The sequence below is a fragment of the Nanorana parkeri genome, unplaced genomic scaffold (assembly GCF_000935625.1).
Source record: "Nanorana parkeri isolate BGI_ZX_2015 unplaced genomic scaffold, ASM93562v1 scaffold443, whole genome shotgun sequence".
NCBI classification, from domain to species: Eukaryota; Metazoa; Chordata; class Amphibia; order Anura; family Dicroglossidae; genus Nanorana; species Nanorana parkeri.
In genome coordinates, this window is record NW_017306711.1 from 994,127 (window position 1) to 1,006,699 (window position 12,573).

The window sequence follows — 12,573 nt, forward strand, 5'->3', positions numbered from 1 at the left end:
ATTAGATAACTATTTTTTTTTAAATAAGATATAAAAATATCACTAAAAACTGTGGCAGGGCTCCATGGCTCTTTGTTCCGGCTGTAGTCAGAATAAAATATTAGACATGTATACTGTATGTATGTAGCAGCATCCACAGCAGCTGCTTTTCCTTTCGGGTCATACCCATGGAATTTGGATGCTGCGTGATCAGATCCCGTTTATTTCTGCAGAAGGAGCCAATTGAGTTTATTGTAACCACCGAGTTGTAGGAGGGGAAGAATCACACTAATTCTTCAACGTGCCTGTTTTTGTGATACTAATCTCTTAGTGAAAGCTTTTGCATTTGTTTATTCCCTTGGGTTTTGATAGTACTGAAAATTTCTGTATGGTGCAACACTCTCTAGTTGGGAATGTTAACCCACAGATTTTTTTCCAACGCCTTTCCCAGTCCCAAGTCATAAGCATTAGGGAATAAATATCTCCTATTACACAGACATTACAACTCAAACTTTCTCCTGATACACAGTGATCAGCACACAGATGTCTATCCGTATCACACAGGGAACACACAAAGATAATAAAGATTTGGAAACAGACCTTTCACCTTATGCTTCATACAAAGGTGGCATAGTGAGCATCTTACAGGGAAAGCATGAATGAATACATCCAGTAAATTGCATCAGTGTGATGAGCACATCTGGACAAGTAACCCAATCTGCAATCTGTACTGCTATCACATTAGTGAGTTGTGAAGGGAAGGGGGAGTGTAAGGGCTGCTTCCTCCAGCCAATCAGAAGAACTTTCCTCCTCCAATGACAGAAATGGCTCTGAACTTGAGTTATTAAAGGGAGAGGAGCTCCCCTGTCTGTCCAGAAAGGGATACCAGGGAAATCCTGTACAGAGCAATCTACAGAGCTTTCCTCTGCTCCAGCTTCACCTGACTGTTCTATACACTGCTGTAATATGACAACCACCAATGGGACCATAGAGAATGGGCTGCCAGACAAGAAGATGCCTTTGCTACCAAAACCAATAACCAATCTGGAAATCCAGCACAATCAGGTAACATCTTAATTCTATGCTTTTGCTGCATACATCACATTACACTAAACATGCATAAAAAAATACAGACTTTAATAATATTAAGGTTTGTTTAGATATGATCATTGATGCTGTGTTACAAGAGACTGCCACAAAGTATTGTGCTGTATTTTCTAAGGTATAAGTATTGTGCAGTTTTCTAAGGTATACATATTGTGTTTTTTTTAAGGTATAAGTATTGTGCTGCTTTTTTACGGGATAAGTATTGTGTTGCTTTTTTAAGGTATAAGTATTGTGCTGCTTTTTTAAGGTATAAGTATTGTGCTGCTTTTTTAACCTAAGGTATAAATATTGTGCTGTATTAACTACCATATACTTGTGCACCTGTTCTATATGTGACATTATGACTTGTATGACGTGAGACTGGTTCCATCCACATACATCTAAATGGTTATTACATAAATCAATGTATATGTCCTCCTACTAATTTATACAGAATACATGGCACATATGACAAGGCAGGATTGTTCAGTGTCAGGACAGGATAAGATACATTGTTTATTATATCTTTTATTTTTCAATTCTGTTCAAAATATTGATACATAATAAATATTTAGTAAAACGTATTTCTAAATATTGTACAATAGTCTTCTATCAAATATCATAGCAATGCGTAGATGCACCTGTCACCGAGTGACACCAAGGGGCATATTTGTAATGCAGAGAATCTGACATTCATCAAACTTTCACTGTAGCTGAACCCTACCTGTGTATGTGTTTTCAATAGCAGTGATTGATTCCACACCAGTGAATGTTTGGTGAAAGAAACATCCACCTGTTATTTATCTGCAACAAGAAGGTTTATCTTTAGTTTTCCAATTCTGTGTCCTGAAAAAGAATTTTACATTTTGAAATATTTAGTCAAGAATCTGGCAAATCACCAAACTTTTACTGCAGGTGAAACTCCTGGTGCAATGGTTTTCAAGTGACAGTGATTGATTCGCCACCAGTGAATGTTTCGTGAAAGTAACATTCACTTGTTGCTACAAGTTTATCTTTTGATTTTCAATTCTCTGTCTTGAAAAATATTCATACATATTAATTATTTAGCTAAGCTCTAAATATTGTACAATTGTCCTCAAGTAAAACTCAAAGAAAAAAGGTAGAAGGACCGATTAGGATGCACCTGTTACCAAGTGACATTGTTATAAAGAAGTGAATCTGACAATTAGCAGACTTTCACTGCATGTAAATCTTGGTGCATGTGTTTTAAATAACAGTAGCTGAATTACCACCAGTGAATGTTTGGTAAAAGTCACATTCACTACTTGATACATATATCTCCAAGTGTCAGGACATACTGTATTTTGTTATGGTACTTGTCTACCAGGGTCCTATTCTGCATTTGTGACACACATATACAGGGCTATTCACAAAAGGGTGAAGGGTTTGGGGAAGGCAGGATAAGTGAACAATCTAGGACAACATAGCTGGAAAGTGAGGTGAATGGGAGAATTTTTCCAAATCAGCTATTTTGTCCTAGATTGTTCACGTCTCCTGCCTTCTTCGAACTCTTCACCCTTTTGTGAATAACCCTGATAGACTTTAATATACTAATATACAAACACACGTGCATTTTCTAAAATATGTAATCATGTATCTAATCCTAGACATGCTAACTTCAGTGTTCTGCAAATTGAAAAAAAGAGAAACATTGAGTTGGAGCTTAAGATAGGGAAATATAAAGATTGGGATGAGAAATGTAGAAAACGGACTGAAATATGATGATATGGAGTTAGATAGAGTAAGATAGAGTAAGATAGAGTAAGATTCTATATACATATAGAGCTAGAGAGCAAGAGAAACAGAGAGATATAGATTGAAATAGAGAAACATTGAGTTGGAGCTTAAGATAGGGAAATATAAAGATTGGAATGAGAAATGTAGAAAACGGACTGAGATATGATGATATGGAGTTAGATAGAGTTAGATAGAGTAAGATAGAGTAAGATTCTATCTACATATAGAGTAAGATAAAGTAATAAAAAATCTTCACCACACACTTTAAAGATGATTATATGACATTATAATAAATTTCAGCAGTGAAGGAAGAAATATGAAAAGTGATGCTTGCCATGCCAGGTAGCTTACAGAATATCAGTAAAGCACAAAAAATAGTGTGGGTGTCAGTAGAACTGGTTGCTGCGTCATTTAATTTAGGAAGGAATAATAGGAATATGCTTTTACACAGTCATGTGCCAATCCATACATGGATTGCAAAAGATCTGACATTTTAATTATTTTAATCCAATATGGATCAAGCAAACACTGGGCTCAACATTTTGTTTTACCAGCTAAAAAAAAGACCTAATGAAATCTTCCTGAAAAATATTAATTAAAACTGACTGCAGATATAACTAGAAAACACAAACCACTATCAGAGCGCCTCTGCAACTGTGGTCCTACTCTAATCTATAGGCAGAATCCACATATATAAATGATTATGCTAAGAGAAAGTTTGCTTGGAGGTTACTCCAGTCCTCCTCAAAAGTACCACATCACATGAGAAATCCAGACTCACTATGGCTGATGAGGACCTGATGTAGAAGTGTACAAAACTATTTGCATTGACTAGAAAAATCACCAGCAGGAGGAAGGAGGTCCCGATTCCGCTATATAAATCTTTAGTTATCACTGGAGGGATTACCAGCAGGAGGAAGGAGGTCCTGATTTCCCTACAGAGATCTTTAGTTATCACTATTGGGATCACTAGCAGGAGGAAGAAGGTCCTGATTTCTCTATATAGATCTTTAATTATCACTATAGGGATCACCAGCAGAAGGAAGGAGGTCCTGATTCCTCTATATACTGTAGATCTTTAGTTATCACTAGAGGATTCTCCAGCAGGAGGAAGGAGGTACTGATTCCCCTATATACTGTAGATCTTTAGTTATCACTACAGGATTCTCCAGCAGGAGGAAGGAGGTCCTGATTCTCCTATATAGATCTTTAGTTATCACTAGAGGATTCTCCAGCAGGAGGAAGGAGGTCCTGATTCACCTATATAGATCTTTAGTTATCACTAGAGGGATCACCAGCAGGAGGAAGGAGGTGCTGATTCCTCTATATATTGTAGATCTTTAGTTATCACTAGAGGATTCTCCAGCAGGAGGAAGGAGGTCCTGATTCCTCTATATACTGTAGATCTTTAGTTATCACTACAGGATTCTCCAGCAGGAGGAAGGAGGTCCTGATTCCTCTATATAGATCTTTAGTTATCACTAGAGGGATCACCAGCAGGAGGAAGGAGGTCCTGATTCTCCTATATAGAGCTTTAGTTATCACTGGAGGGATCCCCAGCAGGAGGAAGGAGGTGCTGATTCCTCTATATAGATCTTTAGTTATCTCTAGAGGGATCACCAGCAAGAGGAACAAGGTCCTTATTCTACTTTATAGAGTTTAAGTGAGACCCTGTTTGGAATACTGCGTCCAGTTCTGGAAACCTCACTTACAAAAGATATAGCTGAGCCAGAGACAGGCAACAACCAAAGTGAAATATTTGAGGAATAAAACATATCAGGAAGGACCCAATTTCAATGGCTTCCTGTACACGCGCCGAACGCGGGAAAGTAGTGCATGTAGCAAATTCTGTGACATGCGTTCTATGCATACGCTTGGCCGCGTTTGAGGTACCCCAATGGCACCTTAAGTAGATTGGTGTGCGTTTCATGAGTCAAAGCCTGCACTTCTGTGCACATTTGACACGCGTTTCTATGCCTATGTGTGAACGGGGACTTATAGTGTGATGATCTGTATAGAAATGTTGCAGTGTACCATAAATGTAGACACTTTGTAGTATGTCTAGTATAGCCAGATGTGATCACCAGCACAGACAGGTGAAGTGAGTAGACCAGAATTGACACTGATCAGGATGTGATTATTAGCAGGGATTCAATGGAGTGTGCAATTCAGTATGGACAGGTAAAAATATAGGATTATTGAAACTTTGCAGAATGTGTAATTCAGATGAGACAAAATGTATTAGATTAGTTTGTATTAGTATAGTCTGGCTCTAGAAAATAAGAAGGTGAGTGTGTCTATAGGCATAATGTTACAAGCAAATACAGCATAGAATGTGCATGACAGAATTCATTATGTGTGAAAGACATATTGAAGAATATGCCAGTGTGTATGGGGAGCACAGACAGTATATGTAAGCTATAATGCCGATCTATACTGGCTACCAGTCAATTCAAGCACCTACTAGAATGGCTGACCCCAGTGAGAGTGACTTTGGTCTGCAGCTAAAAGGCAATAGAAAGCATTGGAAGTTCTTACCAATAATGGCAAAATCACTTGCCAGGGGATCTCTTGTACGGCTGCTCGTACGGCTGATTTCAGTCGTATATCGGCTGAAATCAGCCGTACATCGGCTCGCTTCGTATGGCTTCGGGTCGACCTCTGTGGTAACGAGCAGAATAGAAAAACAGTTTAAAAAGTAGAAAAAATTAAATAGAAAATGATTGGGCGGAGCTAGCAGTGACAGCTAGCTCCGCCCAACTGTCTTCTATTGGTCGGGCGGTTCTGCTGCAGTCAGAAGAAAATAAAATAAATAAAACACCATAGGAATGCATAGCTAGATTCCACTGTCAATCACTAGAAGGGGACCTGATGGAGAACTTCAGGTCCCCTCTGCTGATTGATAGCAGCAGTGGGCGGGTGCAATAGCTAGTTTGCTATTGGCTATTGCAAAGTTAAATAGCCAATAGGAATCTAGCTATGCATTCCTATGGTGTTTTTTCTTTTTATTATTCTGACGGCAGCCAACGGCTTCGATGTCAGAAGAAAAAAAAAGAAAGACAACAGAGCAGGGAAAGGTTTACTCTGCTCGATCGAGCAGAGTAAAACTTTCCGGGAGAAAGTGTTTCTCTCCCGAGCGGCCGGGGGCTGCTATCCAATAGCGGGAGACTCCCAGAGTGTCTGGGAGAGTTGGGCTGTCTGTGCAAGTGGCCGGAGCCAGCCGTGAGATGACGGCTGGCTTTCACCTCGGCTCAGTCGAGCCGAAGCATATGCCTTTCGGCTCGACTGAGCCGCTCGGCCGACTTCGGGAGCTGTACGGGTTATAGTGAATAGCCCGTGCAGCAGCCCTTCGGTTCTACTGAACCCGAAAGGGTCCTGGGGCCGAAGCTACGGCTAGATCCTTCGGCAGCTTAGTGAATTAGTAGAATATTATGTCTTCAGTTGCACTTTAAAGAAGAACTCCAGGCAAATTTTTATTAACACTTGCAGTACTTCGAGGGTTAAGTGCTCATTTTTGTTTAGGTGCTAAAAAAAAAGTTATGCCCAACTGAATCACAGAGCCGGCTTGCTCTTAGATTGGTCCTTCCAGCCTCTCTCCCCCTCGGCTGCAGCAGCGGTCTAAGGTCCTGTAAATCATCATGTTCTATACACAGTGTATAGATGTTAGGATGCCAAGGAACATTCTAATGCTGTACTATAGGAGTGACATGCTTCAACAATGGGAGAAGCAGGCAGGTGGCTCGGTGGTTCAGGTGAGTATAACTTTTTTTAGATAAAAACAAGCAGTTAACCCTTGTAGTGTGGGGGTAGCGTCACTACTAGGGTTAAGACACGTTTTGTTCTTCTTTAAGCTCATGTCTTTGCTCACACATCCTGTCGACAAGCTGTCAGTTTTAGATTGTCAGAACAATGTGCAATGTAGGAAAGCCACGTTGGATTGGTGTCATCACTTTCCATCCCGGGCTGTATAGGGATTTTACTGGAAGCTCATATAAAGACATCTGAGGACACTATTCATAAATACCTTTAAGGATTTTAATGAATAAATAAATGGATTAAATATTGATTTTTTTTTTTTATAAGCCTTTATCTTTGCTTTTCGGGAATGTTCACATGGGTGTTAGAAATAGGATTTTGTGCAAAGGCTGGTTTTCTGCACATTTGGAAAGTGTTACGACATGGTAAGAAACTTTTCCTGAAGCTCTCTGAGCTCCTGCCAGCTGCTAACAGGGTCAAGTTTATCTCTTTCAATGCCAAACAAAACACTTTTTTGTTGTTTTTATTTCTGCACTGAGAGCAGTTCCAGGGGTTGTTTTAGGCTGTTCCATGGCTGTTTCTATGCGATTATTTTTATTGTTCTTTGAAAACCCAATTATCTGTCCTCTCCTTTTCCTCTCTTCTTTTTGGGGTAATTGAACTGTGGAATTAATTTACAATAAAAAAATATTCTAAATATAAACATAGACACTACAAAGGTTTTTCAGACACAAGAACAACTTGTAGAATGCTTTTCAAATGCTCTTCTCGTGTCTGACAGGTGCTTGCTAAAAGTCCACACCTATTTATATGGTATTCACTGTGTGCTGGACGTATGCAAACCCTCCCGAGCATTGGAAGCATGGCATAAATCAGTGCAAATGATGGAAATTCTCCCACTTCCATGACTGTGTAACCATAGAGGCCATAGAGTTACTAAAAGAGTTGAGAACCTTTACTCCATAGGGCTACTAAAGGAGTTCAGAACCTTTGCTCCATAGAGTTACTAAAGGAAGGGGTTGAGAACCTTTACTCAATAGAGTTACTAAAGGAGTTGAGAACCTTTACTCCACATAGTTACTAAAGGAGTTCAGTACCTTTACTCCAAAGAGTTACTGGAGAAGTTGAGTACTTTTACTCCATGGGGTTACTAAAGGAATTCAGTACCATTACTCCATAGAATTACTAGAGAAGTTGAGAAACCTTTACTCCACAGAGTTATTAAAGGAATTGAGAACCTTTACTCCATAGAGTTACTAAAGGAGTTGAGAACCTTTACTCCACATAGTTACTAAAGGAGTTCAGTACCTTTACTCCAAAGAGTTACTGGAGAAGTTGAGTACTTTTACTCCATGGGGTTACTAAAGGAATTCAGTACCATTACTCCATAGAATTACTAGAGAAGTTGAGAAACCTTTACTCCACAGAGTTATTAAAGGAATTGAGAACCTTTACTCCATAGAGTTACTAAAGGAGTTGAGAACCTTTACTCCACATAGTTACTAAAGGAGTTCAGTACCTTTACTCCAAAGAGTTACTGGAGAAGTTGAGTACTTTTACTCCATGGGGTTACTAAAGGAATTCAGTACCATTACTCCATAGAATTACTAGAGAAGTTGAGAAACCTTTACTCCACAGAGTTATTAAAGGAATTGAGAACCTTTACTCCATAGAGTTACTAAAGGAGTTGAGAACCTTTACTCCACAGAGTTACTAAAGGAGTTGAGTACTTTTACTCCACAGGGTTACTAAAGGAGTTCAGTACCTTTACTCCATAAAGCTACTAGAGAAGTTGAGAACCTTTACTCCACAGAGTTACTAAAGTAGTTGAGAACTTTTACTCCACGGGGTTACTAAAGGAGTTCAGTACCTTTACTCCATAGAGTTACTAGAGAAGTTGAGAAACCTTTACTCCACAGAGTTATTAAAGGAATTAAGAACCTTTACTCCATAGAGTTACTAAAGGAGTAATGCACCTTTACTCCATAGAGTTACTAAAGGAGTAATGCACCTTTACTCCATAGAGTTACTAAAGGAGTTATGAACCTTTACTCCATAAAGTTACTAAAGGAGTTATGCACCTTTACTCCATAGAGTTACTAAAGGAGTTGAGAACCTTTACTCCACAGAGTTACTAAAGATGTTGAGTACTTTTACTCCACGGGGTTACTAAAGGAGTTGAGAACATTTACTCAATAGAGTTACTAAAGGAGTTGAGAACCTTTACTCCATAGAGTTACTAGAGGAGTTGAGAAACCTTTACTCCACAGAGTTATTAAAGGAGTTGAGAACCTTTACTCTATAGAGTTACTAGAGGAGTTCAGAACCTTTACTCCATATAGTTACAAAAGGAGTTGAGTATCTTTACTTCAGAGAGTTACTAAAAGAGTGAAGAACCTTTACTCCATAAAGTTACTAAACAGTTGAGAACTGTTACTCCACAGAGTTACTAAAGGAGTTCCTTACCCTTACTCCATAGAGTTACTAAAGGAGTTACTAAAGGAGTTGTGTACCCTTACTCCACAGAGTTACTAAAGGAGTTCTGTACCCTTACTCCATAGAGTTACTAAAGGAGTTGTGTACCCTTACTCCATAGAGTTACTAAAGGAGTTGAGTACCTTTACTTAAAGTAGTATTAAACTCACAAAATATTTTTCCATAATGAATCCAGAACAAACAAATATGCATTGGCCAGTAAAGTATTTCTTTACATTTTTGCTCAGACACTTATAGTCATCTTGTTTTCTGAACAGCTCCAACTCTCTCTCCATGGCTTCCCTGAACTTCCTGCCCAGTACAAGATCACAAGGGTCAGCACAGTCTCCAGAAGCTTTCCATCTACTAGCTTGAAGAAGGGGGATGGTGCAAGGGTGGAGCAGGGAGCAGAGGAATGGTTTGCCTGTGATCATGGAGACACACAGCTTGCTAGCACACACAAGGGTGGCTCCATAGGACCCTGCAAGGAAAAGGGGCTACCCTAAAATAGGATATCCGGACCAGTGCTCAGGGAACAAGCTGATTCTGCAGGAAACTAAGCCTCCATTGCAAGTGATTTAATCACCATTTGATAAGGCTTAAAAAACATTTTGACTTTAATATAACTTTAAATTTTGTGTCTATTCATTTTAATTATCCAGTCATGTGAAAAACAATTCCTGTTTCATTATTCCAACTGCATGTGATTGGGCATTTAAAGTGACCATTAATTTATTTTTCACATGACGGAATAGCTGAAGTGAATATTCAGTCAATTTATGTAGAGATTAACATTTTTTAAATAAATTGCCTCCCGATTTTGCTTATTGTTTTGATATAATTTGAAGTGTATGTGAAGCCAAACTTTGTTTCTCCATTTTGAGTTGAATAGAGAAGAGTTAGAACCTCTGTCTGTTTTGTATTGCTGTCTGTGTCAGCGCACCCTCTCTTTTAGTTCTGAGGAGCATTATCTTCGGTACAGACAGCAAGGGGAAATCCAAAAATAGCGTTTGAAAGCAGAATGTGAGTGGAAACCCTACAAAGGGAGAACCGTTTCCTGTGACAACCCCTTGCTTTAGGAGGTCTCCTCTTACATCCTGCTCTGTCTCTGGGAGAGGAAGTCAATGGAAGATTCTCCAAAGATACACAAACAGAAAAAAAATAACAAGAGTCATAAACCTTCCCTACTCTATCTCAAATGAATGGGTAAACTTGTCAATTGCTAATACTCCTGTTCATTTTTTATCTGCGGCTTCATTAAAGAGATATTGTGATGTGTCACCTGCACTCCTTACAGCGATTGGACTTGATTCATGATCGTGGTGATTGCACAGATGGCGCTGTGTAAGTTTTACAACTAGAACTGACATTCTGATTGTAAAAATTATATATATATATATATTCATTCTGTAAAATGAGGAGAGGTAATATTTGTCACCGGGACTGTAGGTGAGGAGAAACCTCCCTAATAGAGACTTAGAAAGCAGTAAAAAATAAAACAACAGCATTTATAATCCTTCCCTATCCTGTCCAAAGCTACAAAATAAGTTTTGGCTGGACATACACGTTAAATGCAATGTATTCTATAATATTATTCTAACAATTGAATCCAATTACTAAATATACGTAAGTGTGATATGTAGGGTTGCCACCTTTTCTTTAAGCCAAACCCGAACACTTTTTTGGTAAAGTACACTGTGCATGTATTTTGTGATTAAATAACATTGGAGGTAATCACAAAGATGTCAGTGTGCCACAGGACCCCAGATATGTACTATACAAAGCAGCATCCATATACCTTGTCGCACACTCTTTACCGAATATCCCAAAAGTAACGGGTGCTCGCAATGACTGCGGAGGGCACCGCTCACAAAAGAACTCATATACAGATGTCACCAGTACCAAGATTCCACGTTAGTGCAAATTACAATTTTTTCAGTATAGGGTACGAGTACCAAATGCCGATACCAGTGCAATGGGTCATGACCTGCCGCCCGACTTATCAGAAAGTTGGGCGGCAGGTCCATGACCCATTGCCCGGCTTCCTGATTGCCTGTGAAGCCGGTGTTCCAGTGAACTCTCCCCCCTCCCCTCCCCCCCGCAGCTCCAACGGGACAGGAGACAGCGCTGTGACAGTTCAGAGACTATCGGGCACTGTCTTATAACGATCGCACACTACAGCCGGCCCGGATTAACCCCTTAAGACACGTACCTCTAGCCTCACAGACAGCCGCACGCTCTGCCGGGATTGTGCTCACACACCACAGCAGAAGGTCCTCCTTCACTCATTCCTCTCTAGGACCCAGGGGCTGCCCCCGTCTGCCTGAACTTGTGACATCTCGTGTACGGGGCTACGGTGGCCGGAAAACCGGACACAAGATGCCAAAACCGTACTGTCCGGTTGAAAACCGGACAGGTGGCAACCCTAGTGATATGGTAGGTATTGCTTTTGCCTATATTTTGAAATGACCAATGGAACAACCTTCTCTTGCAGATATTTATTAATAATGAGTGGCATCAATCAGTAAGTGGCAGAACATTTCCTGTGTACAATCCCACCACTGGTGAGAAGATCTGTGATGTACAGGAAGCAGATAAGGTGAGAACTGAGTGCCATCATTGTATAACATTGTGACACACCAGTACACCAAACTCAATCAGTATTTTTCCTTTCACACTCCAGAAAATAACTCTTTTCACACACCAAGAAATAACTATTTTCATACAACAGGAAATAACTTCTATCACACACCAGGAAATAACTCTTTTCACATACCAGAAAATAACTCTTTTCATACAACAGGAAATAACTTTCATCACACACCAGGAAATAGCTCTTTCATACACCAGGAAATAACTATTTTCACACACCAGGAAATAGCTCTTTTCACACACCAGGAAATAGCTCTTTTTATACACCAGGAAATAACTATTTTCACACACCAGGAAATAAAATGGGACATGTTAATTTTTTAAATACTTTAAATAAAAGTAATTATCATTAGTAGCCCACAGGAGATATTTAAAGCCCACAACACCCTTAAAAATTACCAAGATCTACCTTATGTTCTCCTTCCTCATTGACTCCATTTTGCCAAAATAGTGAAACTTTGCTGGAATCGCCAGATTTTCAACAAAACTTTGGATAAATTAAGACTCTCAATGTCGCTTCTTCCTACTTTTAATGTTTTAAATACATTGCTTTAATGTATAGTTTGTAATGCCTTGCTCCCTGCTAAAAAAATAATCACTTATACAAATTGTCATTTAAAGCTGAACTCCAAGCAAATGGCTAAATACACATAGGGGTCTATTCACGAAGCTGCCGAGAGCAGCCGAGTGAATGACCGATCTGAAGTGAAGTGAGCCAAACACTGTTCGGCTATTCACTTCAGGCTGGTACGGCTAATTTCAGCCGTACATCGGCTGAAATCAGCCGTACATCGGCTTGCTTCGTGTGGCTTCGGGTCGGCCGAACATGCTCAGCATGTTCGGCCGACCCGAAGTGCAGAAGGAGTT

General features: G+C 39.6%; 1 protein-coding gene across 2 annotated transcripts in view; it reads left to right on the forward strand.

The window, feature by feature from the left end:
- Positions 1 to 873: 873 nt before the first annotated feature.
- Positions 874 to 12,573, forward strand: part of ALDH1A3 (aldehyde dehydrogenase 1 family member A3) — a 34,587-nt gene continuing 22,887 nt past the window's right edge. For both annotated transcript variants that reach the window (XM_018560252.1, XM_018560253.1), the window contains exons 1-2: positions 874 to 1,044; positions 11,549 to 11,653. In XM_018560252.1, coding sequence (XP_018415754.1) covers positions 946 to 1,044; positions 11,549 to 11,653 — 204 coding nt within the window. In that variant the 5' untranslated portion in view covers positions 874 to 945. The remainder of the gene's footprint in view (positions 1,045 to 11,548; positions 11,654 to 12,573) is intronic.